The sequence below is a fragment of the Gambusia affinis genome, linkage group LG20, assembly GCF_019740435.1.
Source record: "Gambusia affinis linkage group LG20, SWU_Gaff_1.0, whole genome shotgun sequence".
NCBI lineage: Eukaryota > Metazoa > Chordata > Actinopteri > Cyprinodontiformes > Poeciliidae > Gambusia > Gambusia affinis.
The window spans coordinates 3432295-3459164 of record NC_057887.1 but is presented as its reverse complement, the minus strand read 5'-3'; the positions used below and the strand labels follow the sequence as shown (position 1 = coordinate 3459164).

Genomic DNA, 26870 nt, shown 5'->3' with positions numbered 1-26870 from the left:
TTCTGAAGAAGCGGTAAAAACAATGACTGTGTTCGGCTCGTCATAATTAAATCTGAGTGCATGCCTTACCATGGCACCCATTCCTTGCATTTGCTGGGTCTTCTTGTCCACATTGAACTGGCCCAGGTTGTTGGCCATGGGCCCTTTGTTCTGGAGCTGAGGGCCCAGCCCTGCAGCTCCCAGACCCTGACCTCCTTGATATGGACCTCCAAACGAGCCGCCTGGGTTTCCCATCATGCCCGGCTGCAACAGAACGCATCAAAAGAAAAAGAGTGAAATTATCTGTCTGTGAACTACAACTTTTTCATCAATATAAATAATTATTGACTTCAACAAGAACTTACACCATGCTGGAAAGTAACTTGTAAGTCTTATTTCAAGTCTACCAAGATATCTGAACAAAAAGACCAAAAGTACTTTGTAAGATGTGGAGTTTTTGGGATTGTCATCATCACTAAAATTGTACAGACGTACAACTTAAGCTACAGAAGAATCTTGTTATAATATTTTGCAACCAAGTTATCAGAGATAATCCAAACAACTTCCGTTTTATGCTTTACTTTCTTTCTAGTCTTTCCTTTAAAGTCCAGTAAAGAATGTTGTGTGTAATAACTGCTTATATAAATAATTAAACTTGCTTATTTCTACTCAATCATTAAAACTCCATATGATGCAATAGTTGCACCAGCAACCCTCCCAATCCCACTAAGGGACAATGGTGAACAGAAAATGAATGGATGAATGAATGGATGGATGGATGAATGAATGGATGGATGGATGAATGGATGGATGGATGGATGCAATAGTTGCATATGAACCATTTGTGAAGATTTAGATTTAAATGTCTTCCAGCTGTAATGAGCCCAGTCAGGGATAAAGGAAAATGATTCCTTGGGATAAATCTCCAAACAAGCTTAAGATGCTAAATACAATTTGCGTCAGGCATGGGAAGTATGAATTTGAAGTTTTAATCACAATAGTTTGGTGAATGTATTGCAAAGACAGTCTTTTTAGAGACAAATGTTTCACTGCCTTCAGACTAGGAGCTTAGAAACCAAAGTTACAGAAACAGAGGTGGGACCAAGTCACTGTAGTGCAAGTCCTAAAGTTTTCATTTAAGGTTTTTAATGAGTTATTTGACCAATTATGTAATTTAATCAGAGAAACAATAGTTGGGGTTTTTTTGTAATGAATTGAAAAGGGGTTATTTTGTTTACCAGAACAACTAGGAAAAAGAAATTAACTTTAGAATCATTTGAAATTCAGAGCTGTTGTTGCTTTTTACTGTACATATCAACCAAAATAATGAAAACCTCCAATAAATTTAGAAAATTATTAACTAATTGACCTAAAAATGTTTTTAAAAAATCTGATTTCTACAAAAAAATATACCCATGTTAACCAACTACAATAGCAGTAGAATATATGAGTAACATCAGACTATTAAATTAACTCAAATTATGTATAAAGATGGTATTTGTAAAGATATGGTCCACCAGTGTCCGTGCTGATTTTTTTAAAAAAAAACTATTTTACTATGAAGTTAAAATGATTAGAAACCTGAAAATAAAGACTGGAATCAGAAAAACAGAAAGTAACAAACATGCCAAGTGCAACAGCGACTGTCATTTGTGCTTTGAAAGTTTTTAATTTAATTTTTTCATTTAGCACAATTTCTTTTAATAAAACAAAATCATCTGTAAGGTTTTGCATAATTATTCCAAAAAATTGTTTTTTAAAATAATGTTTAAAACTTGGTTTATGTGTTTTTAAAATGTTGGCAATTCTTTGTTTTGATGCATTTATTTAAGGCCACTGATAACCAATCAGAGCTGATCAATGGACAAATACTGACTGGTGCATTACTAATAATAATAATAGTGTATTGGATTTCATAAACTTTTACTGCGGCTCCTCTTACATATGTTCCTGTAGCACGGCTCACTACGCAGTCGTTCTACTTGATGTTTTAGATCCGTCTCTAACAGTAAATGTACATCGGAGGATTCACATTCAGAACCATGATGTGTTCATGCAAAGTACTTAAATGATCCAAAAGCTTCCTTGTAGCATCACCTGATTGGATAGCATATTAAATATTGTTAGACTAACGTTTTCCTAATATTAAGACACATTTTCTATCTGTAGACCGATTAGCTACAACCAAAGTTCAGGTTTCGCCCCCCAACATGTAACATGAGCATCTTCAGCTGGATGTGACTGAACTCCATCAGCTCTCCATGTGAACAGGCTCTGGGCCCCTACCTTGTTCATGGCTCCATGCTGTTGGCCCCTCATGACTCCTGGCCCCGCGGCTCCCTGCTGCTGCAGCGTGTCGGCCAACATGTTGCCGCTGCCGGCCATCCCCTGGTTCCCGAAGCCCATCCTGGGGGAGCCGTTCATCACCTGGCTTCCCATCATGCCCGGCTGCTGCTGCTGGCCGTTATTGGCTTTCTGCTGCACGCCCATCATGCCCCTGTTACCCATCATCCCCGACTGCTGCTGCTGCATCATGTTGGCCTGCTGCTGGGAGAGATGCTGCTGCTGCCCCCCCATCATCTGCTGAGGCCCCTGACCTGAGGATACCTTTATGTTGGCTAGGTGCTGCCCCATCACTCCGGGGCCTCCAGGACCACCCATGGCTCCCGGATGTCCTTGTTGACTGGAGGTGGTTGTACGCAAAAGCTCTGACAGTTGCTTGTGCTTGGCCACTGCGTCTTGGCCCCCGCCTACCCCGCCAGGTTCCCCCCCGGGACCGGGGCCAAAGCCCAGCCCCATTGCCCCTGCTGCTCCACCCGCAGGTCCTCTTCCCAAGCTGCTGTTCAGCTGGTTCAGGTCCCCATCGTTGACAAGAACCGGTTCGCTGGGGATGATCAGCTCATCCGGGAGATCGTGCTCCAAGTCCAACAGCGTCCCGAAATCTGAAAATAGGAAGAACAAAACAAAAACAAAAACAAAAAATATCAAAGATTAGACAAGGTGACAGGGTTTCCCCTGGTTTATTATAAGCCTGGTGGGCCAGCAGGCTTCATTTGTGTCCCCACCAGGCTATGTATTACTTGTTTATTCAAGTCATTTTAAAATGTTTGCATTTTTTAAGGTTTTATAACAAATAATTATCAAGTAATATTTTCAAATTTCCTGTCAACTTTAAACATTTTTTAACTCAAAAACACGACGTGCTGCTGGATGAGAGACTGTCCTAACACTCAACCACCGGGCTTAGCAAGATTTCAGGGGGAAACTTTGGGTGTCATTATTAAAACACACACACAAAAAAATAATCACCACAGTCATGCTAATATATAATAAATAGTCAAATTTCCAGAAGGATAAAGTGAAAAATGCAGTAAACCATTAAGACCAAATTAATAAATCACATTCATTCAGGAATACATACAAACGCAACCACTAGTGATGCACTGATTAGGCCTTTCGCAATAAGCAAACAATTTATTAACCACACAATAAATTAAAGCAAGCTTAATAAATTCAATTTGCCTGATTTATCATTTTTCTCTCTTTCTACCAGAATCTGGATGATAAAAGTCTTCAGTCTGGTGCTTCGGTGTCAATCAGCAGGTTTTTTAGAGGAACTATTTAAAGAGACTATAATTCATTTTATTTGTCGCTTCTGATTTGTTTATTTATTTTGGATATTTAAAACGTCTTCCAGTTTCCAGTGTTTAATGTACATTAGAATTTAAAGTTTATTGTTATTTGAGATTGTGTTTAGCATTATTATGTCATCAACATTATTATATTACTTAAAAACGACCTCAAACAACAATATCATAGTTTAGAGCATTTACTAGACAATTTATCGTATAGCTAGCCTAGCACCAAACCTTTTGACAGATGTACAAACCCACTTTTTCTCAAAACAAAACAAGAATCATAGGAAATGAAAATGCATTTTATTTTCATTACAGTAGAGATTTTAAATCAGTTCTCACAGAGAGTGAAAACATATGAAAACTGATGGGAGTCTTTGCAAATCCAGCTCTTTGCTGTTTCTTAACACCCGTCAAGTTTCTAGAAGCTAAGAATGACGTGCAACACCAATTTCTAAATTAGTGTTTTTATTTAAAGGATTTTCTGAATTTTGCTCATGATTTCCGCAGATGTAAAAAACCACGTAACCATGACAGCACACCTCACCTTCCAAGAAAGAAATCAACAATCAAAGTGAAATTTAGATGTAAAAAACTGTGTATTTTTTGCAATTTACATGTTGCACATTTTAGCTCTAGACTGCACACTTCAATGTAGTTATTGCAAAAGCATTCAGTCTACATATTTTGTTACGTTAGATCCATAAATAGCAACATACGTTTGGTGAGATTTATTTTAAACGCATTATTGCACAATTGTAAGAGAGAAAGAAAAATAATAGCTTTGTGACTTTTAAAAAATAAAAATCGGAAAAGTGTGGCATGCATTTGCAATCATCTGCAGTTGGTTGATGTTGCAGATGCTAATGTTTTGGGGTTTGGCTCCAACACTTTTTCACATCAGACACAAACTTTTCAGCATTCTTCTTTGCAAAATAGACTCAAGCTCAGTCTGAAAGGACTGAGACCATCTCTTCAAACATTCCTTCCAAGTCTCGATTCTCAAATTCTCAGTTGTGCTTTGACTGGGCCATTCTAATACAATAATACATTTTAATCCAAATCATTTCGTCACAGCTCCGTCTGTAACATTAGAGTCAGTGTGATAATAGACAAGTTAAAAAAAAAATAAAAAATCCACCCCAGAACAGTTCTCAGATCAGTGTCTGAAGAGCACTTTTTCCAAATATATTCTCAACTGATTTTAGGTCTGAACTTTGACTGGGACGTTTTAACGTAAAGTTGTTATGATCTAAATTATTACACTGTAACTCTGCCTGTATCCCAACTGCACTGAATGAACAAATTAAAAAGTTGTTTTTGCATGTTAGACCAAGCTTGTGAAGATGCTGGTGGCTTTAAGTGTGATGTAATGATGCAAAATTATCAAGTAAATGTGTAGTTAAGTACATTTGTGTCTGTGTTTTAAGAAGGAATAAACATTTTAAATCAATTCAGTACTGTTTTTCCCAAATCAAATCGGTATCGGTCAATACTAAACCTCTGATATCGGTATTGGTATCGGAACTAAAAAAATAAAACATAAAAAGTAGATCAGTGCATCCTTAGTTTTCTCCCAGGATTGTCCTGAATTTAGCCAACCCTGTTTTGTGTAAAGGAAACCAGGTGCACTGGATTTTATACAGGGGGTTTTGTGTAAAGATGACCACACTCTCCAGCTTAATATATGAAATAAAACATAGGTAATGCACTGTTTGCTTTCCATTTCACCGCTATGCGCTACTTTGTTGTTGGTCTTTCTCGTAAAAAGGGTACAGTTGTAGGTTGACTTTTGCAAACCACTGTTCTGCATGCCACTGTCACATACAGTAGGGACAATACATTGCATCCTTGCAATCTTAAGATTTTCTTAAAGACTGCAGTTCCTTCCCAAAATACCATAGAGAGCTACGTGACATGTGTGAAGCATTCTGGATGGTTAACCTGTCAACCTGACGATAAGTTGGTGACAATCGTGCCTGATCATGTTAGAAAGGGCTGAAGTGAAAAACCATAAAAATTAATCACGAGCTGTTTATTGCTAACAACTATCCTTGAATTGGAGCAATGTTTCAAGCGTGGCGATCTAGATTTCTCCTAGGCCATTATTCCAGTTGTTCCCACAAACCATCAACCAATTAAAAATAATCAAAAAGCAGGATAGAAAAGACAATTTCAGCTTAACAACAACTGAAGCCCAAATGTACATCTCATACACCGAGAAGTACCATTTTAAACACTCTACTTTCACATTCTAACATTTCAACATCTCATCATAGGTGAGACAGAGAGCAGTGCCTTTAATAATGCCTTGTATAATATATCAGCCTTTCCAGACAAGTGCTTATGTGACACAACGATAAAGCTCCCAAAACTTTAGCATAAGTTCCCCTGGGACAGAGCTTTTAATCAACCAAAGCGAAGTAGCCATTAGGCACGACATCGTCAGCTGTGGAGCCGTATAAGCGCTTGGAGTTAGCCCCGTGGCTAACGCAGCTTCCTCCGGCTAAAATGGCTGTTAGCAAGGGAGCTAACAGGGGAGCCCTTCCTCACGTCCGACATACACACTCTCATAGCAAGCTAACGTTAGCGAGCCGCGACAAAAACAGCCAAATAATGGCGCCTCGCCGCCCTCTTTCAGTCCCAAACGCCGCCGAAAAACATTTATGTAAACCAATATCACGGCAGCGGTGGATAGGTTAAATCAAAACTTACCATTTCCATCGCTGGCGGAGGCGGAAAGTGCCGGAGAGGAGAGTTTAGGCCTCTTGGCTGAAGGCGGGCCAGAGTCCAGAACGTTCTCGGCCATATTTTTTCGAAATAAAAATATATAAAGTATCCACAATTGCAGACGTTTTCACGCCTTTAGAAGCCCATTCCTTCTCGTTGCCAATATTGCGACTTTTCCCCCTCCGTTTGGGGTACTAAGAGGGGGAAAGTCCCGTGTACAAATTACTCCGCTTTCCCTGGGTTCGCCTCTCGATTTCAGCCTCGGCGCATATCAACCCCCCTCCCCTCCCTCGTCGGATTTTTTGTTCTTTATAAATTTCTGCCAGCGGAGGAGGAGGGGGTCCGTGAAAGTAAAGAGGGGGACACACGCATCTGTTTCTCTCTAGTAAACTTAAAGCGGCTCTTCTGGTGTAAATAAACCGTCCCCGGGTGTCGCCTCCATGGTTGCATCCGTCATTTCAGCCCCCTTTCCTGCGGAGTCAGGATGAAGATAATGTCGGGCAGAAAGGCTCGCTTGGCTGCGAAGTGACGGTGTTGCTGCTGGTGGCAGCGGGGTGAGGATGATGGGATGCAAATCAAATGTATAAAACTGACAAATGCACAGCAATAATGGACAAAAGTATTTTCATTAATATTTTCGCCATAGTTGTTACAGGTAAACAAAAAAAAGTCTATTAATGCAGAAACAAACTTGCATATCCTCGTTTTTAAGTGACCATAATGCAAAGAAATTTGAATTATTCCAGACAACAGTTATCTTTGGCAGAAGCTGACTGGTTTAATGTTTTGTTGTTGTTTTTTTTATTAGTAATAGACTCAAGCAAACTTTGTGCCCACAACACCAGAGACGATGTTCCAACTCTACAAATCTATAGTCCACAGTTCCCACTGAACTTAGTCACATTTTTGTTTCAACCAAGTTTAATGTTTTTAGGTGGAATTTTATAAAATACAGCAACACAAAGTAGCCTATGATTATACTGGGAAGAAAGTTATACTTTTTTTTTTTTTTCTCAATAACCCCCCCTCTGAAAACCATTGTCTGCTCATATGATTTCAGGTTTTTAATACAAATTTACATTTCTATTTACCCCTGGTTAATTCATTCTGCAACCACCTTTTACCACAATTACCGTTGAAAGTTGTTTGGGATGCACACTAAGACTAAACTTTGACTGGGCCATACTGAAAATGTACATACTTGGATTTAAACTGTTCATCTGTTGTAGAAAAGCAAACATCTTAAGTACTTTGAGACATCTTAATGTTATTCTTCTGTTGTCCGGAATTTGATTCAATATGTCTTCTCATTGATTCTAAGTTAGAATTAATAGTTTTGTTGGTCTGTCACATGAAATCCCAGTAAAAGTTTGGGATTATAACATGACAAAATGTCAAGGAATTCTGCAAGTGTGAATATTTTTGTAAAGCATTTCATGCATAATTTATTTTAAAGATGTATCTTAAAACCTTTCATGAATGATGCTCAGTAATATATTTTTTTCTTATTTTATAGGTGCCATCACTTCCAAAATAAAATTGAACCAACCCATAAGTGATGTCAAGAATTGTCTATGCATTTAAAAAAAAACAACAACTCTCAAAGTTGAAATTTTAAAATCTAAGTTCAAACAGCAGTTATTATCCCTCACATATACTATTTACTCTTGATCTCATAGCCTTTATTGCCCCACTCAGCTATATTTTACAACAGGGATACGTTTACAGTATAATGATTCATAACATCAAATAAAACAACATGTCATGAGAATAGTGTCTCACATTTCACCAAAACAGAATGTGAGTGTGTTATGTGTTACGATGATAATAAAATCAAACTTTTGCTGTGTGTGCAAGATAATGTAAAAAAAAAAAAAAAAAAAAAAAAAAAAAATATTTAAGAGCACTTATTAAAAATATATTAAATCAAATTGCCACACATTTCATATTTTTGCCCGTGTAATCAAATGTGATCAATGCTATCCATTCAAAATAAGCAGCGTTTAAGAAACAGCTAGTAACATTCATCCACTAAGCAGGTATATTTTCATGTGTGGGAATATTTTTTTGAATCTTGAATGTATATACATAGGAAGTAAGATAACATCAGTTATCTTACTGACAACTGCACTCAGTTATCTTAACAGCTCTGTTAGGAATATCAGCAGCCACATAGGTGATGGCGCTGTAGCTTGATGTGATATGGACAAGAGAGCTGTTAAATAAAAAACCAGAATGATGTTTTGGCATTGAACATCCTTGTTTGTTCACAATGTCAGGCAGGCTCATAGTTTCAAATTTAAAATTTAACATTTTTTATTAACCCCAAAAGGGGAATTAAGTGATTTTGTAACTTGCTTTAGCCAAGTTTCCTCTAAGAGTTATCGGAGATGGTGATGCCTGTGGAGGGATCTCCTAAAGCAGTCAGTGTCTCAGGATCAAGCAGTCTCTGACTGAAGACACTCTGTTGTCATATAATCTCATAAAGAGGACGCTCAGGGTTGTCACTAATCTCCTTCATATTATTAATAATCCTTTGCTGCATGGTCTCAAGAAGGTCGACGGTTGTCCCCAGAACAGAACCATCCATCTTTGTCAGCTTGTTGAGCCTTTTTAAGTCCCTGGCTCTGATGCTGCTACCCCAACGGATCATGAGCAATGGATTTATGGAAGATATGCACCATTGTGCTCCGAACACTGAAGGAGCAAAGCGTCCTCAAAAAGTACACTCTGCTCCATACTTTCTTCTTGACTGCTTCACTGTTGAGTCACAAGACACCTTGGTTCATTAGTCAATGATCAATATTCACGTGATTGTAATTACAACCATATTTCTTGACTGAAAAGATTATTTAGACTGACTGTTGCCAACTGATGGTAAATGGTAAACGACATATCAACAGAATCAAACCGGCAACCTACCGATTAGAGGATGTACTCCTACTAACATTGCCACAATCATTCCGCATTGATTTAAGTGGCAGTGGAGAGCATGGCTGACTGATAGAGTGTACTCAGACTTCCAGTGAGAGAGAATATATCTGCAGAATATATTACTACTCTGCCATACTAAAATATATGATAGAATATATTAATAAAACTGCCCATTAAAGAACAGGTAAAATTTCAAATAAAAATACAAATGCACGTAACATTGTTCAGATTTTTGGTTGCATCCTTTTCTGCCACTTCACATTTATTCAATAAAAAGCTTTCAGTAACAGCAGGTGGCAGTATTGAGACAAATTAAGTTTAGTTAAATTATCAGAAGTGTTGAAGGGGGGAAGAAATGCTATTTACTTATATTGCAGTTTCTTCGGTGAACTAACATGTTTAGAATGATTTAATTAATTATTATTTTCATTTAAGTTTATTTTTCATTTTATTTTGTGTAGATGTCAGAATTCTGCTATACACTCCTTACCAGTTGGTGGCAGTAATGCACCATTAAGTTGTTTACCAACCGCCAATAACTGTCACAAGAAGAAGAAGAAGAAGAAGCTGTCACTACTGTACATATATTGTGCTTCCAAAGATGTCGAACAGCTCATGTCTGAACATGTTACAGTTTTATACATCTTTAAATCAAATGTTTGGACATTACTAGACACATGAAGTAGTAATTGAAGGTAATATCGAATTACGTGTTGTATTATTCACGGACAGATGATGAAGTGTTCATACGGTTAGCAGCTAGCTTTGATTTACATTTTGTCATATTTTTGGTTCGATGTGAGTGACGAGCCTGTAGAAAGCTGTTAAAGCTAAGATACTTCGTTGTTTTAGTATTTATTTATGAAAGCTTAGCTTACAGTGTTTAGAAAACCAATTCTTTAATGCTTTGTCTGTAAAATAAAATTTTCGCTGTGATATTACGGGACATATAAGCCTTGCGTTTGAAAATGGATTTTTGTAGCATGGCTTTTCGTTCACTAGAAACAGACCACATGTGGAAAGACCCAGAAACCCACCACTGAACGCAGGCTTGTGCGTGAAGCTCTGAGAAGCTGATGGTCCCATTTTTAAGATGCCCTACCACTGCGTGGCCTACGGATGTGGCAAAACAGTCGAAGATGGGGTGACTTTGTTTAGGTTCCCAAAGGATCCAGATGAGTTCCGCAAGTGGGAGAAGCAGGTTCAGAGGACCCGCGTGAAGTGGGTGGCCACAAGCTTCTCTCACCTCTGCAGCGAGCACTTTGGCAAAGAGTACTTTGAGGACAAGATGCCTTCAGGGACAGTTAAGCTGAGGCCGGGAGCAGCTCCCACAGTGTTCGTCCGACCACACTGCTCCTCCTGCGGGGGAGTGGGCTGCAAACAGTGCCTGCCTTCCATCCAGCGCCGCGCCTCTGTAGCAGAAACAACGGAGCGCAAGAATAATGTAAGTAAGCTGATCGATTTGTGGGGTTTTCTCGGTGGTTCAACATAAACCTCCGCTCCGTTTCTTTACAGGGAGAACAAAAAGGAAAGGAGGATGACGATAAGAACATTCGCACAGAAGACTGTTTGCCAAAAGTACGGGTGATCAGGAGGGAAAAAGCAAGAAGTGATGGACCATGTGAGGAACAGATATTTGAAAATAATAATTGTAAATGTTTTGCAAAAGAAAAAAAACCTAGGCTCTGATTACATTCTCCACTTCGCAGTGATTTGTGAGATGTGTGGAACAACCGGCACTTTCAGCACCTTCTTTTCAAAATCAAAGCGTTTTTGCAGCTTATCCTGTTCACGCTCTTATTCATCCAACTCCAAGAGGTCGTCCATACTGGCACGTCTGCAGGTCAGAATGAAATGCATCCTCTTGGCACATGCTGCATTTTAGATAGGGTCTTCTTTTCAATTCTGTCTTAACGAATTGCCAAACTTCAGAGAACATTTACAGTTCTTAATGCACACTTTGGTACACATTATGTATTCTGCCTTTGCAAATTCCTGCTTTAGACTCAATCTGAGTGTCTTCCAGGAGGGTTTTAAGATTCAGCTTGATACCTTGGCATTGATCCGTTCAAATCTTTTTGTCAAATTAAAAAGTTGTTCCTGGTGTTTTGTTAGACATGTTTCCGATATAGTCAGATCTAGGGACCCATCTACACATTAATCAGCTTAAAGGTTTTGATCTGAAAGAGTCATTTGTTAAAATAAAATAAAAAAATAAAAAAAGGTATTTCTTGAGTAATTTTACAGGAAGAGAAATGGAATATTGTCTAATGTCAAAGAGCAATACATTTATGAGAAACAGGTTAAATTTTCCACAATTGAAGGCATAAATTAAAATTTGGACATTGAAAAATAAGAAATTAGTAAGAAAACAAAATTCTTAATTTTATCCACCCAGGAAATGTCATCCTGCTACAGAAAAATAGCCAGGATCTACTAACACTTTAGAAAATGTCCAGATGTGAATCTCCTGAATGTCCCTCTAAAATCCTTGACAACTTCTGGTATTTTTATTTTATCCTTCTGTTTTAATCCTCTCAGAAATTTTTTCTTTTCTTTCATGCAAATTTTTAAGATTTTACAACCGTCAAGAATATTTTAGTTTTACTAGTGAAAATATAGTAAATGATATTTACTCATTTAAAATTAGCAATTGGTTTCCACTCTTTAATATACAGGAACATTCTCTATTTTTTTCCTTTTTAAAATGTGTGAAGTTAATCTAGAAATGTTTGTCTTTTTTCGGCAGAAATGTACTACTTCGTTCGTAAGTTATTATTATTATTATTATTATTATTATTATTATTATTATTTTAATCCACAACTACCCTAATCTTCCATCGGAAATCCGTCACCAACCTTTCAACGCTCCTAGTTATTAAGTCTTATCGTTAAGTGACCAGTAGGTGGCAGCACTGAACTACTTTGCGGCTTCCAACTTCGGGGGAAATAAGTAAAGAAGAAGAAGAGCGCGCTAGACTTTAAATGCTACTGTTGTTGTTATGAGCCAGCGTGTGTTGGGCTCAGCTCGCATTCGTCTTGTTCCTCACGGAAATGCCCAAAACCTGTTGCGTGGATTCCTGCTTGAGCAGGCGGTCTGACTTCATCTACCATCGGTTTCCTGTCGGCGACCCGGAGCGATTGAGACAATGGCTGTTTACGCTGGGCATGGACCCGAACACCCCGGTCCACGTCGTCAGCAAGATCTTTGTGTGCCAGAAACACTTCCAGCCGGACGATTACCTAGAAACGGACTCCTGTGTGAGACGCCGAGGCCCCATGCTCAAAATCACCGCGGTCCCGACCGAATGCGTCGACGACCTGTTAGGCGTTCCATTCAGGCGCAAGGTGGTGAGTTCCCGCGGTCACCACGGTGGACGGGATGTTGGAAACCAGCGACCTAACACTGAACCAGCGTCGGTCCACCGTTTGATGGGGACATAAATATCTGAGGAAAATTCAGATGTTTATATTTGATATCGGAAAATAATTCAAATATCTATTCACTCCTAAAAAAGTTTGGAAAAGTATTACACTTCTATATGATTTGGAGTTTGGACAACTATGCAAAAATACATTTGACTGGAAAAATTTTTTTACATTTCCTGACATCATACCTGATTTCATTTTCTAAAAGGAGATCAATCCATTAAAAGAACTGAGTTTTTGACTACACCTATTTAAGTTCATATTTACTTTTGATGGCCTTTAGCTTCATGTTGGCAGAAATGCAGCAGTCTGTTTGTTTTGTTTTGTTTTTGAGCCAAAAACAAAACAATAATTCTAATTTTGAATCTAAGCATAACAAAACATGAAAGAGGAAAAACAAAGTGTTATTGATTCTTTTATTGGAGATAGATGTAAGAATACAACAGAAAAGTATTGTATCTTGATCATACATGGTCCCACCCTGGCATACTTGTAGTATGTAATACCACTAAACAATAAATTTTCTTCTTCTGTAATTTCAGTAGTGAGAGCAGAGAAACTGATCTAACTTTATATATAATGCGCTTTCATCTCTTTAGGGCCGACCACCCTCAAAAAAAGCCACAGTTCTGAACAGAATGAACAAAGCCTCCGCTACTGCAGGAGCAGAAGGTAACACACACACCTGGCTATAAGGGGTCAAAACTAACAACTTGCAATAAAATGCAGCTTTAGTATACAAATGTAATAATTATAAGCTATTGGTTAGATTGTCACAGATATGTTACTTTTGATCCTGTGATATGGACTTAAAGTTTAGTTTTCTTGTGATATTTTTTGGTGCCTAATGCTGGGTTGCAGAATAACATGCGAAATTCAGATGGGGGTCAGGAAGTTTATTTCTCCAATTCAAAACAGAGCAGGATGGATCACAGCGAGTACCTAATGCCCTACATGGGCTGACGCAGACGAGGCATCTTGGGGGAAAAATACACGCATGTTTAGGATATGATCCATATTGCCTCAGGGAAAATAAAGAGACTTGTCGTATAATCTTGAGGATTTCTTTGATCAGGTTGGGTCAACCATTTTGGGTCATTCTTTTGATCCTAAATGGTTGAAACTAAATAACGGCATGCTTCCAGGCTTTTGTAAACATTTCTTTGGCTCGTCGTATAATATGAAGTCTGCAGCACCAGATAGTTGGTTATGTCCATCGCCTCAACTCCGGGTAAATCCTCAAGATTATATAACGAGTCTTTTTTACAGAGACAATATGGACCGTATTGTAAATAAACGCGTATATGCCTCGTCTGTTCCAGCCTATTTGGGGGATTAGCGTTCTCGCTGTGATCCGTTTTGAACCGGAGAAATCCACTTCCTGACTTGGCCTTATTGTTTTTGTTTTTTTTCTTTTTCTAGCATCTCTCATACACGATGTTTCTCTTGATAACTCAAGCATACACGTAGCTTTCTGCTCTGCTCACTCTGCAGCACATTCAGTGTTTGACTGGGGCTCCTACCTGACGACTGAAGCAGCGCTGGCTGCTCCCGTCTCCAGCTTCGCACACGTGAGTTTACCTTACCACGTCCCGCAAGTTACACACATTATGTCCTGTGTTGCTTTTAAGAACTGATTGGTTAAATATAGAGAACGTCTTCAGGTTGAAAATACTGCTCTGACTACGTGTTGCTGCAGAGACGAGAAAAATGACCAGAAACGGATTATGGGTAGTTGTGAACTCGTGTTGTGCATGAAGAAGGCGGCTCATGATCTTCCCCTCTGCAGGCTCCACTCAGCTCTGACTGGGATGATGTGGTCGTCGGGATGAAGGTGGAGGTCCTTAACACCAATGCTGTCCTGTCCAATAAAGTCTACTGGATTGCTACTGTTCTTCAGGTCGCAGGTTTATAAAGATTTTCTGCTTGTTTTCAATTAATGTGCCGTCAAACCACGAGAGTTGTACTTTTTAATACCTGCTAACAAATGTGTTTTTGTCAATTATAAAGTTTGGTGTTAGATGATGATGATGATGAAACTCCTTACGTTTATCATCTCTGTATAACCAATGTACACTTGTTTGCAAAAAGAATTCACACCCTTTGAACTTTTCCAGATTTTGACACATTACAACCACAAACATGAATATATTTCAGTGGAACTTTATATGAAAGACCAACACAAAGGTGGTGTTTCGTGCTTTTAACTCCGTCCTCCGCTCGTCTGTCTGCAGGCTACAAAGCTCTGCTTCGATACGAAGGCTACGAACACGACAGCAGCCATGACTTCTGGTGCAGCGTAGTGTCGGGGGAGCTGAACCCGATCGGGTGGTGCTCCATGACCAGCAAGCTGCTGGTGCCGCCGCGAGGTGAGCTCCTTTTTTTTTTTTCTTTTTTCCAGATTTGAATCTTAGCTAACCGTAAAAGGACGCGTGAGAAAACTGCGTTCGCTACCGGTGGAAAAAACCCCCCAAAAAAACACACACACACAAAAAAAAAAAACCCTCGTCCGTTTTGCAGATGCGAAGAATATCTCCGACTGGAAATTGTATTTGATGAAGAAGCTGGTGGGCTCCACCACTCTGCCCGTTGACTTCTACGCGAAGGTAGACGTTTCGCTGTTTTTGACGCGTTTCCTGTTGTCGGAAGACGAAACTGAGTTTGTTTTGGCTTCGTCAGCTGGCGGAGAGCATGAAGTCCTCGTTCAGGGTCGGCACACGCGTGGAGGTGGTGGACCCCAAACACGTGAGCCGCACCCGCCTGGCCGTCGTTGACGCCGTCATCGGCGGCCGTCTCCGGCTGGTGTACGCGGACCGGAGCGACGTCCCCGACAACGTGGTCTTCGACTTCTGGTGCCACATGTGGAGTCCTCTTGTCCACCCGCTGGGCTGGTCCAAGACCGTGGGTCACACCATTAAAGCATATGGTGAGTTCATAAGCGTTGTTGTTGTTGTTTTTTTTTCACACCGAGTGTTGAGCCTTTTCTAAAGACGTCATGTGTTTTAAAGTTGATTTTTTTCGTTCTTTTTACATGTTCATGGGGAGCTGAATTTGTATTATTATTATTATTATTGCTACATATTAATTAATTCTTGTCATAATGGAGAGTTTAACAGACCATAATGGCATACCACTGCTCTGCTGTGGCAGTTTCTGCTATGATTGCCATTTCTTATTTTCCACTTTGTTGTGTATTGTGTGTAAAGTTAGAAACAACTCAGTCCTGGGAACATTATAAAAACTGTTAATTTGACTTGTGGGTAATAGCTTAGAATAATGAGGGTTTCTGTTTTTCTTTTTACTGTCAGTTACTCAGTCTTCTTGTTTATAGGAAACAACATGGAAACTTCAAGCAACCCAAAGGGAAACAGTGAAAATATGTTCCAGGGCCTCTTTAAAAAGGTAAGCTGTATCTCTATTGCAAAAATGTTTGACTGCATTCTCACATTCTGTAAAGAACTTTGGGAAAAATAAATAAGAAAAATACTATAACCTAGCATCACAAAAAATATATTGTGAATGATATTTACCTGTTAAACTCATCATGGATCAGGTAAATATTTTATTAAAATAAATAAGGTTATCAGATTTCTAAAGCATAGCAGGTGTTTAACTTGAAAAGGATTTTTGCTGGTGTGCTTTAACAAAATTCAGTTTGCAACATTCTTTATTTATGCTAAATTAAAAGTTTTGTGTATTTTCAGAAATGAGTTTTGAAAGCACTTGGCAAAGTATGATAAATCCAAAGCAGATTGGGGTTCAACAAAGTCTGCTTATGAGACTTTGATTAGATAAATGTGATCCTTTTAAGATTAAAGCGAACTCGGAAAACCTTCTTATTAAAGGACCGTCACGTTGTGTTCCCTTCTTTTCCCGTTGTAAGAAAGTTCAAATTTATGTGTAACAATTTTGCCCTAATTATGAATAAAATATCTGACTCAACCACCTGTGCTGGGGAAACTTGGAGATCCCACTTTAAAATGTTTGTGCTGCTTTAACTCACCACTAGTTGGCGGTGTTTTCCTGCCTTTGGTTAGGTTTCTAGGATCCTCCGTCCCCCATCAACTTGCGTGTTCTAAAGGATTACTTGCTTGCTTGGATGATTTCAGCTGTTCTAATTTCAAATTGTCAGACGTAAAAGAATCTTAAATTCCTGTTTGTATGAATTGAAATTGTTTTTGTGGGACCTGCAGCCCAGGATCGTCTACATGGGGGAGGGATTCTTTGAGGAGGGAATGAAGCTGGAAGCCATTGATCCTCTAAATCTGGGAAACATCTGTGTCGCCACTGTTCACAAGGTAACAAAGCTTTATTAGTTTTTCTGTTTGGGGGAGGCTCTCGCGTCTGATTGGTCAGCTCTGCCTTCATCAGAATCGATACCTCTGCTTTGTACCTGGTCATCTGCAGGTGCTGCTGGATGGTTACCTCATGGTGGGCATCGACGGGACGGAGCTGAACAACGGCGCCGACTGGTTCTGCTACCACGCCTCCTCCCACGCCATACTGCCCATCAACTTCTGTAAAAGGAACGACATCACCCTCACCGTGCCCCGAGGTGATGGTCTGCTGCCTCATCAGCGCTCCAAACGAGTCGTTCACCTGCGGATTGTGATTCATCAGCTTGTGGTTTTGTCAAGAAACGTGATCCGTGTCTGTGTCCTGGCAGGTTCTGATCCTCAGACTTTCACCTGGGACAAATATCTGCAGGAGACTAAAGCAACGGCTGCACCAGCACGACTGTTTAACACTGTGAGTTCTGCTTTGGGAGGCAGAAGTCTGAATTTGGTCTTTGTTATATGACGATTTGAACAGAGACAAACTAAACCACCCAGGATTACATACTACCATATAAACTTCAGTTTATTGCAGGTTTTACATGTTTCACTGTTTTTAAACGGGCAGTATTATGTAAAATTAACTTTTTTATTATTATTATTTAGTTTTTTACTTTATTATGTTGCATTATTCCCTCATCAAAAACATACCTGGAGTGTTGCCTTGATTCTTTCATGCATGTTTGAGAAATCCTTTCATTTCCATGGCAACCATTAATCTGTGCAAAAGTCCTGGTTGGACTTAGCCCCACCTTCTCTGAGCTGCAGTTTCCAAGTTTCCGCAGAGCAGCCCTCCCCTGTTTTGTCTGCTACTCGGCTCCTTCAGACTAGCCAGCAGCAATTAGCAAACACCTGGTGGAACTGTTCATCTGCTGAGCTCATTATAGGAGCTACTGCTCAGTGAAACACTGGTAAAAAAAAACGTTGTCAAAGGGTCAATTGAGGAGCCATGTTGTGATGACTTCCTGAAGGTGGAGTTTCATATAAAAGCAGGAGCTTCTTAAAGAGACAGAGACCCGATGTAAAGGTGCTAAAATACAAAGTCAGATTTCTTCTGAGTTATGTTTGACATGCAACATTTTTATAACAACTGGTAACATAGTTACATGATTGTGCTATAAAATAGGCCTAGAAAATATATAATATTGCCTTTTTAACACACTTGATTCAGATGATTACAGTTCAGTGAAAGCCTGTTAGTCAGCCAGCAATTGTAATGAGGCTTGTTGAATCAGGACGGCTAAAACATTCAGTTACTAGAGACATTCCTCATAACTATTCGGAGCTGATACTGCAGTAAAATGCTTAGAGGAGGTGTGTAAAAATCCTCTGCCCAGTTTCCTGGTCTCCACTGAAGAGAAACATCCCCACAGCCTCATGCTGCCACCACTGTGTTTTACCAGATGTGCAGCTTAGATTCAATAACAGTTGAACAGCTGTCGTCAGTAATGAGCAGTTTTAAGTTTATTGTTCCCCATTTAGGCTGCAGATCCTGGTAGCTATGTTTTCTTATTAGGCCACTTCTGAATCCAGTTTGTTGTGCTGGACTTTATTTTGGGGTGTCAGAGTAACTGGAGGCAGACTAAAAATGTATACAAGTCATTATTTTTCTTCCCATTTGACAATTTGTCACTTAAAATTCCAATAGGTTTGAGGAAAAGTTTTACTGGTGTAAATACTATAAACCATCACATGGTGTGTTTTTTGTTTGTTTGTTTCTGGTTGTTTTTCCTCAGGACAACCCAGGTCACAGTTTCTCCCCCAACATGAAGCTGGAGGCCGTGGACCTGATGGAGCCGCGGCTGGTGTGCGTTGCCACGGTGAAGCGCTGCGTGGGCCGCCTTCTGCTGATCCACTTCGACGGCTGGGAGGATGAGTTCGACCAGTGGGTAGACCACCAGTCTCCGGACATCTACCCCGTCGGATGGTGCGAGCTGGTGGGCTACCAGCTGCAGCCGCCTCCAGGACTTGGTGAAAACATCTGGAGAGCTTTTCTTTTTTTTTTTTTTTTAAGCTTTTATTCTTAACCCAATCTCAGCGGTGTGTTGGATAATGGAATGACAAAAGGTTTCTTTTTTGTTTTCCAGCACATTTGACTGAAAACCACTCGGCGCAGTACAAGAAGCCCAAACCCATCGTGCACGGCAGAAAGAGTACGTGAAACGTTTCCCCACTACACGCCAGGGTCACAATAGTTTTGGATTTTTTTCATTAGATTTATTAGATTACCCAATCGATAAATCTAATAGTGTGTTTTCTAGTAATTATTAGTTAGTAATCTGCTTTATGTTCCTTTATTTCATTCTATTCCCTGCTTCAGGAAGACGGTACGGTAGGAAGCGGATGATCCAGGAACACGCGAGCGACGCCTCTAACGAGCTGCCAGAAAGTTCTCAGAGTAGTCAGCCGGAGACCCCAGCCATCAAAACTGAAGCGGAGGAACAAGAGAGTGAGTGACTGGCTCTCAGATCGGTCGCTTCTACATTTCAAACAAGCGGCTGAATGAGGTTTGTCTCTGCAGTCGTCCCTGTCCAGGTGAAAGTGGAGGAGATGGAGACTCCTATCGAGAGTCCTCACAAGACTCAGCAAGCCTCACTGAGACCCGTAAAGCAGGAGAAGACGGAGCAGCAGACGGAGTCGATGCCACCCGGCCGAGAGGAGGTTGGATCTCCGAAGAGTAACTTCAGAGAAACTACCGTTCAGAGTGAAAACAAAAACACGGATCAAGAAGGCTTGAAGGCCGGGAGTCGAGGAAACGACAGCAGCCAGGATGAGATGTGGGAGAGCAACACTGACCAGGACCAGGCCGGAGAAACTGAGGACATAGACGTATGAGAGGGAGAGGCTTTCACAGACAATAAAAACCTCCCAAGTTGAGGACAAAATATTAGTTTTGACAAATATGTCAATGTCAATCGCATCGTGTAGAGTTTAGGAACTATCTCCCTTTGACCTTGTAAAAAGCATGATGGATAACTTTGGCTGTAATGTTAGTTCTTTTTATTTACTTCTGTTTTACTTTGTCATCTGCAGATCACTTTTGTTTAAATTTCCTATCAGTTACAAATAAACCAGCTGATTTGCTGTCGTCTTTTGTGGAAGTAATACCAGATAAGTTTGTTTATGGGTCTGGAGCAAAAGCCGCAAAGTCAAGATGGAGTCATTTAGCTTATCCAGACAGAAACAAGCTAAGGTTATGAGCATATTAGATTAGAGTTTAATGACAATTAGTTAAAAGTTTCAAACCCTTGTCAGGATATTAATACAGAATTTTATTTTGAAACAAAGAACTATCTGACATGAGTGGGGGATTTTCAACTTGTGGGAAACTGGATTAAAAATGCATACGGTTTGATTTTGGCACCAAATTTCCACCAAAAACATCTAGATTGACCATATTGCTTATATTTAAAATAGAACATATGGTACCTTAAATTATATAGAATATACTTTATTGTCTCCAAAGGGAAATATGTCTTTTGCAAAGTGCTATCTAGTTATAGGGAAAAAAAACACAATGAAAACCAACACAGCAAATAGATGGTGCAATGCAAGTACGTACTAAAGTAATATGTGGTGTCACCTAGAACACTTTATTTTATAATGTACAGACGGAGGCAAAAATGCAGCATCATCACCTGCTAAGTTTCAAAGATGCATTCAATTAAATGTGCTTGTTGCAAGCTGCCTGAAAGTGTCCCGCATGCGCAGTAGAGAACATAGACGTACATTTGTCTATGGATGGCAATGGTGGAGCACAGCTTATGATTTTACAATTAATCCTCATCATCGGATGTCCACCATGGTGGGTTTTTTTAATGTGTGATGGGATCTAGATTGTCTGTTCAACTTGTTGAATATTAATTAAACTGCATAAAAATTAAATGGAACAGAATAACCCATGTTGATGTCATTTAAATAGAATACGACAGAATATTTTTGACGCAGTCAGTTAAAATGTGCGACAACAAAAAAGTCTAGCCCACCTTTTGGTTTGCACTTGCCCTGGACTTTTGTCCATTATCCTGGCGGCAAAGAACACTGACAGGGAACCTGCATGGCCTATTTTTCGTGCCAGTGGCGTTGTGTGGAAGACATGCCTTGAACACGTAGACATCTTTCACCTTTCGACCCTTCACCTCAGGGGGATTAGCGCAAGTGGCTCTCACCTTGAGATTAACCTTCTCAATCCACCTAGATGAAAGAGATGAACGGATAATGTCCAAGTTCTCCATTAGCAATGCCAAAATGTCTGCTGGTGGGATATCTTTAAGTCAAAGAAGCTGCTTACAGGCGTAGTGGCAGTAGAGGGCAGTCGCACATCAGAGGGTTGTCGGCCAGGTTGATGACTTCCAGGGACGCAAGTTGGTGGAAGTCGGGCACGTCTTCCAACTTATTACCTTCCAGAAACAGACTCCTTAACCCTGGACCCACACCAACTAGGGAGTTCTCAGACATCTGCGGTTTGGAAAACATCATCAGAAAGCATTTTTGTGCACTTGGTTAAGCTCTTGAGGGGAGAAGCTCACCTTCTCCAGCCCCATCTTATCCAGATACAATTCTTTCAGAGATCCCTCCAGCGGTTTAAAAGCGTTTGGGCCCACCCAACGGATCAAATTACCGGATAACCTGAGGTCCTTGATGTTCCTTGTCTTGCTCAGTGCCTCAGTGGGCACCTCCTTCAGCTTGTTTCCCCCCAGGTGGAGCTTTTCTAGACCACTGGCCTGATCCAAAGCCCTGGGTGAAATGTTCCCGATGTTGTTTCCAGTGAGGTAAAGAGCTCTGAGACCCACAGCTCCAGTCAGAATACCAGCCTCCAACTTGGTGATAGCATTGTTCTCCAAGTGAAGTGCTAGCAGACTAGGCACCAATTTAAAGGCTCCTTTGGGGAAGACAGCAAAGCGGTTCTTCTCCAGGTGGAGGTAAGTCAGCTGTGGTAGACCTGTGGATTCAGAAGATGAACCAAACTTGTAATTATTGAAAGAATAAACCTTATGGATTTTTTTTTCCTCATAAAAAGCACCTTTAAAGGCTTCAGGACTGAGGGACGTGAGGTCGTTTTCGGATAGGTAGAGGTATGTCAGTCCCTTCATACCGCTGAAAGCCCCGTCCTCCACATCCACAATCTTGCAGCGCTGCAAGTGCAGTGATACCACCTGGGCCACACCGGGGAAACTGTTGCTGGGAATGTAGTGGAAGTTATTGCCTCGCATGTCAAGAAGATGTGTCTCGGGAGAGAAACCTTGAGGCACTTTGGTGTGGCCGCGGTTCTCACAGGAAGAGTGGTGTGTCTCTGCCTGCAGGCAAACAATATTGGAAGTATTATTGGTAACGACTCAAGGACCCACACAGACACACACAACTACTTGTTTAATCTATCCATAAGCGGATTTTCTGTTGGACTCATGACAGGTAGGGTAGGTTACCAGTTTATGCAAAACTAAGCGTAAATGTCTCAAACCAGGAAGGTGGTGGAGGGATGATGCTTTTGACTCATTTTGAAGCCCTCCTGATCTGGGAAACAAACAAGCATGGAGTTAGCCATGAACTCTATACGTAAATCAAAGTGTTGTAGAGACAACTGTGAAGCTGTCTGTCTGATAGTTAGAGGTTGGTCCAAACTTAAGGGACACCCTAAGTTCCACACCTAAATCACATCAGTGTAGCCAAAGTGCAACTGAAGTGACTGAAACATAAACAGCTGAAGGTGTTTCTCGAGTCCTTTATAATCGACGACACCTCAAAGAAGTCCACAATGAAGTAAGACAGGACAATGGCTTTAAGGTATTGCTGCTGAACTTGGTTCAAGGTCAAGATGATCTAGTTTTCATAAAAACCTTAGAAATATAAGAATGTGCATTCTTTCTCTGTATAACTTGTACTTGCTCTCTAGTATACTGAATCACAGGAGAGGGCAAGACAAATTTGAAAACGAAAAAGACAAAGTAAAACTTGAAACCATTCATTAATCCATCCAATCCCCTTAAGTAGCCCAATCACCTCACAGACACAGTTGGCAGGACATTTGATCTTGTTTTCTGGCTCTTGGGTGGATGGTGGAGTTATCCTGGTTGCTTCCTCAAACTCTGCCTTCAGCATGACTTCCTGGCTCTGGCAACGCAGCTCTTTAGGGTAGACAGCCTCCAGGCTCTCCCCTGAAAGATGGGCTGGTCCTCTGCATGTCCCCAACAGCTTCACTTTGCGATAGATTGCCCACTCTCTGGAAAGTAGTCAAAAAAATAATAATAAACATCCCTGTGGCTGATTAAAAACCAGTCAGTGAGTTTTGCTGTACCTGAGTGGAAGCAAGTAGCAATTGCAGTTGATGGGGTTCCCAGCCAGACTGAGACGTGCCAGCTTGGGTGAGCCTTCAGAAAAGGGCTGAAGGACACGCAGCTGGTTATGGCTGATGTCCAGGTGTACAAGGTTGGGAGATTTTGATACAGCGGTGTTGACCAGGTCCTGCAGGGACATGTGGTCCAGGAAGAGGTGTGTCAGCTTTGCCATGGACACTGCGTTCTCTCCCAGATACGTCATGGGGTTATAGCTCAGGTCCAGACGAGTCACCTCTGACAGCCTGGACACAGAAAGGAAGAGATGTGGAGGAGAAGAGGGAAACATGAGGATTTAAACATGTATGTTACTGCAGTGGATCTGCTGTCTGATATCTTCTTTGGAGAATTGTTTAAGCTCACTCCCCACTGAAACCAGAGGTCATCTCTCCGAGCATCCTCACCTTGTCATGGTTTCAGTTGGAAAAAACCGCAGCTCGTTGTGGTCTAGGCTGAGTCGGTTGAGCGTGAACAAGCCAGCAAACGCCTCAGTGTCCAGGTAATTCAGAGAATTGTGACTGAGACGAAGCCACTTGATGTTCTGCAAGCCCTTGAAGGATGAACATTTGCCTGTATCAACGATAACGACTACAAGAGGCACTTGTGCCATTTTCTGATTGGTGTGTGCGCAGTTTTCCCTTTCGGGAAGTTTTTGTGGTTGTGTACCTGGAAGGCCAGGTTGGGCATGTAGACCAGCTGGTTGTGGGTGATAGAGAGAAGGTTGAGGAAGCCCAGCTGAGAGAACGCTCCAGGCTGGATCTCTTCCACACGGTTATGGTCAATGAACAGCTGCTTCAGCGAGGAAAGGCCATCAAAAGACTCCTGGACTCAAAAGACATAAACCATAGTTTTACCCACATTGCCCTAAAAACACAAGTGTTATTTTGAATCTGATCTGACTATTGATCAACTGGATTAATTGGAAGTGAACTGGAGTTTCTTTGAAAGTGGATCTAAATTGGACTTGTCTAATCAATGGCATTTGTTGAAGAGTGGTGGTGAGCGTCTGGCATGCAGAATGGCAGGAACTCAAATTGGGACAGCGTAGGTCATAGCTGTATCTGTGACTTTCTGATCACCTGGTAGAGGATGTCTATGTTGTTGTTGGCCAGGTTAAGGAAGACCAGGCGGCCAAGGCCACGGAAAGCCCCCTCCTTAACTCTGCGGATGTTACACCTCGGCAGTGAAAGGTGAGTCAGATAGGGAGTGTGTTTAAAAGCTCCCGAGGGAAGTTCTTGGATGTCATTGCCTTGGAGATCCAGCTTCACGGTTATCTAGAACAAAACACACCGCAGCTGTAGCCTTACAGTTCAGTGACAAACTGTATGTGCAGAAATCCTGATGGGTGTGTGTGTGTGTGTGTGTGTGAGGACAAACCTCATCAACAGTGGGAGGAACTTGGGTCAGGTTTTTGTTCACACAGGCCACTCTGAGCTGGATCTGGTCACAAATGCACTGCTGTGGACATTTTGCTGTGTGACTCGGAGGGATGCGAAGCAGCAACAAGCTGAGCAACAGAGCCCAGAAAGGGTTCGGCAACTCCAGAAGGGGCATCTGTAAAGAAAGAGGATTTATAAGAGGATTACTTCAATACTCAGGAACAACTCACTTTTAAGCATGAAAAGGTGTGAAAACTGTGATCACATCAAAACTGAAATCTTTGGCCTGTTTGAAAAACGCTGTGAAGAGGAAAACTGACAAAGCACCATAGTTAAAAAAACCTTCCCAACAGTGAAACGTGGTGGTTGACTTCCTTCAGCAAGGACAGGGAACCTGATAGGATAAATACAGAGCAGTTTAGGTGTTTTGTCATAAACTCTAGAAGACACAGGTGGAGGGGTCACCATTCGCCTCTATCAATGACTACCTGACAAACAGACCACAGTTTGTGACATGGAAGGACTGGGTCTCTAACCAGCAAGGTGTACCACAGGGGGCTGTTCTCTCACCGTTCCTTTCCACTGTGTACACCTCAGACGTCCAGTGGTTCTTGAAGAAGCTTGGGTCCTTTAGTGTGGGTGCAGTAAGATGGTGCAGGTCTTTTGTAAGTCTGTTGAGGAGAGTGTCATCTCCTCTGCTTTTGAAAAGCACATTCCTTCCATTTAATGATTCTGCATTTGTTCATGTCGGTCTGACGTAAAATCCCAATAAATGACATTGACGGGTTGTTTTTGGTCTGTGTTGCCCTGTGATGGACCGGCGACCTCTCCAGGGTGACCCCACCTCTCACCCGAAATGTCTCGCTGGAGATAGGCACCAGCACCCCTGCCGACCCCGCCAGGGACAAAGGTGTAGGAAAACGGATGGATTTATTGTTTTGTGGAACACAATGCCAGCGATTTTGAGCTGTACAAATATTTTTGCAAGTCTCTGATTTGAGACGTACAGAAGAGGATTAGAGCCACTGATACAAAAAAAATTAATAAATTAGAAGAAAAGAGACTTTTTCCTCAAAAGTCGGATTTTAATCTGCAGAGATCAAGTCAGAATTCTGAGAAAGAAATATGGATTTGGAGGAAGAAATGTCAGATTTTTACAAAAGAGGCCCCAACCCTCATCTGTGGTGAAGAGTCATATGAAAAGTAGTGAAACCCTTAAGAGGTCTGAGCTTTTAAATATGAAAATGCCATATAATTCCTGCCTTTATGCCACTTGGCCCTGCTCTAGTTCCCACTGGAATGCCCTAACGCCACATTCCCATGTTGGATCAACAGCCTTGATCCACAGGAGCCGAGTCCAAAAGCTTAACAGTTTCAGGTTCAGAGACTTGGAGAACTAAAACATTAGCTAGTGCCTCAATCTTACACCAGCAGGACCATGAAGAAAAGCCAAACAGCAAAGACATAAATGTAGAATTGTTTTAAGTATCTAAAAACTTGGTTAGAAAAAAAAATCCTGTTTAAAAGTAGGCCATTTGTCTAAATGAAATGTTATGGGTTTGTCCCTTAAAGTAAAGGAAAACACTGAGGGACTCGGAAACTAGAGGCAGAGGAATGTTTGTTCGGACCCTTACTGGGGTCCAAACTGCAGTGGAAGCTGCGTACAAAGACGCAGTGTCTATTCCTGCTGATGTCGTGCCAAAAATGTATTCCCTCTGCACAAGAAAAAGAGTCCTTTCAGCCAGCAGGGTGTGAAAACTATTTTACACAGATTTTACACGTTCCCATGCATTAAAAGCCAGGAGGTAAAAGTCTCCATTGACTGGTTCATCTTAACGCATGCCAGCAAAACTAGGACCAAAAGAAACTGAAGAAAATAAAAGCATACATCACTGGTTAATGTAGCACACCTTTTGCATTGTCAATTGTTACAAAAAAAATTAAAATTACAGAAAGTTCTTAAATCCACAGATGATTCTAATCATCGGTACACTGACCTCTACTTCGCTGCAGCTCGCAAAGACTCCACTTCTCTTTACCCGGCTGTGCCTCATCCAAAACCAACTCTGCTTATCCGACCCGCCGGCCACCTCCCACTCCAAGGTGGTCATTTTCACC

The 26870-nt window shown here is 41.0% G+C and overlaps 3 protein-coding genes across 11 annotated transcripts in view; 1 reads left to right on the top strand and 2 right to left on the bottom strand.

The window, feature by feature from the left end:
* Nucleotides 1–13288, bottom strand: part of ep300a (E1A binding protein p300 a) — a 36718-nt gene extending 23430 nt beyond the window's left edge. For 5 of the 7 annotated variants that reach the window (XM_044102548.1, XM_044102552.1, XM_044102551.1 and 2 more), the window contains exons 1-3: nt 12975–13288; nt 2266–2921; nt 70–243 (exon numbers count right to left, since the gene is read on the bottom strand). In XM_044102548.1, the coding sequence (XP_043958483.1) occupies nt 70–243; nt 2266–2921; nt 12975–13179 (1035 nt within the window). In that variant the 5' untranslated portion in view covers nt 13180–13288. Of the gene's footprint in view, nt 1–69; nt 244–2265; nt 2922–6329; nt 6841–12974 lie in introns of those variants that run through there. The other 2 variants (XM_044102553.1, XM_044102555.1) reach the window with 1 other exon arrangement.
* On the top strand, nt 9823–20146 carry l3mbtl2 (L3MBTL histone methyl-lysine binding protein 2). Of its 3 annotated transcripts, XM_044102556.1 has the most exons (18): nt 9837–9973; nt 10281–10722; nt 10794–10899; nt 10988–11121; nt 13307–13379; nt 14202–14278; nt 14497–14614; nt 14942–15076; nt 15228–15313; nt 15387–15633; nt 16039–16109; nt 16901–17005; nt 17115–17262; nt 17374–17456; nt 18778–19012; nt 19129–19194; nt 19362–19490; nt 19563–20146. In XM_044102556.1, exons 2-18 carry the CDS (start codon nt 10372–10374, stop codon nt 19874–19876), a joined length of 2478 nt encoding a protein of 825 aa, XP_043958491.1. In that variant the 5' UTR covers nt 9837–9973; nt 10281–10371; the 3' UTR covers nt 19877–20146. The 3 variants fall into 3 exon arrangements, with proteins under 3 accessions (XP_043958492.1, XP_043958491.1, XP_043958493.1); XM_044102557.1 differs by having other exon boundaries at nt 9823–10722; XM_044102558.1 differs by lacking the exons at nt 9837–9973; nt 10281–10722; nt 10794–10899; nt 10988–11121 and adding an exon at nt 12201–12629.
* A 120-nt stretch (nt 20147–20266) lies between these two features.
* Nucleotides 20267–26769, bottom strand: chadlb (chondroadherin-like b). The gene is made up of 11 exons (XM_044102559.1): nt 26750–26769; nt 24751–24927; nt 24453–24647; nt 24040–24195; nt 23778–23923; nt 23337–23618; nt 23042–23261; nt 22065–22338; nt 21571–21983; nt 21333–21499; nt 20267–21235 (listed from the first exon to the last, which is right to left on the bottom strand). Exons 2-11 carry the CDS (start codon nt 24925–24927, stop codon nt 21019–21021), a joined length of 2247 nt encoding a protein of 748 aa, XP_043958494.1. The 5' UTR covers nt 26750–26769; the 3' UTR covers nt 20267–21018.
* Between the last annotated feature and the right edge of the window lie 101 nt (nt 26770–26870).

What these genes read in the sequence shown, in the direction of transcription:
- l3mbtl2 (XM_044102557.1), top strand. Translation starts at nt 10,372, where the DNA reads ATGCCCTACCACTGCGTGGCCTACGGATGTGGCAAAACAGTCGAAGAT. An exon ending in AGCAAGAAGTGATGGACCAT is followed by an intron (nt 10,900 to 10,987) that starts GTGAGGAACAGA and finishes TCCACTTCGCAG; the next exon opens with TGATTTGTGAGATGTGTGGA. An exon ending in TACTGTTCTTCAGGTCGCAG is followed by an intron (nt 14,615 to 14,941) that starts GTTTATAAAGAT and finishes GTCTGTCTGCAG; the next exon opens with GCTACAAAGCTCTGCTTCGA.
- chadlb (XM_044102559.1), bottom strand. Translation starts at nt 24,927, where the DNA reads ATGCCCCTTCTGGAGTTGCCGAACCCTTTCTGGGCTCTGTTGCTCAGC. An exon ending in CCAACTGAAACCATGACAAG is followed by an intron (nt 23,619 to 23,777) that starts GTGAGGATGCTC and finishes TTCTGTGTCCAG; the next exon opens with GCTGTCAGAGGTGACTCGTC. An exon ending in CAGTCCTGAAGCCTTTAAAG is followed by an intron (nt 21,984 to 22,064) that starts GTGCTTTTTATG and finishes CTGAATCCACAG; the next exon opens with GTCTACCACAGCTGACTTAC.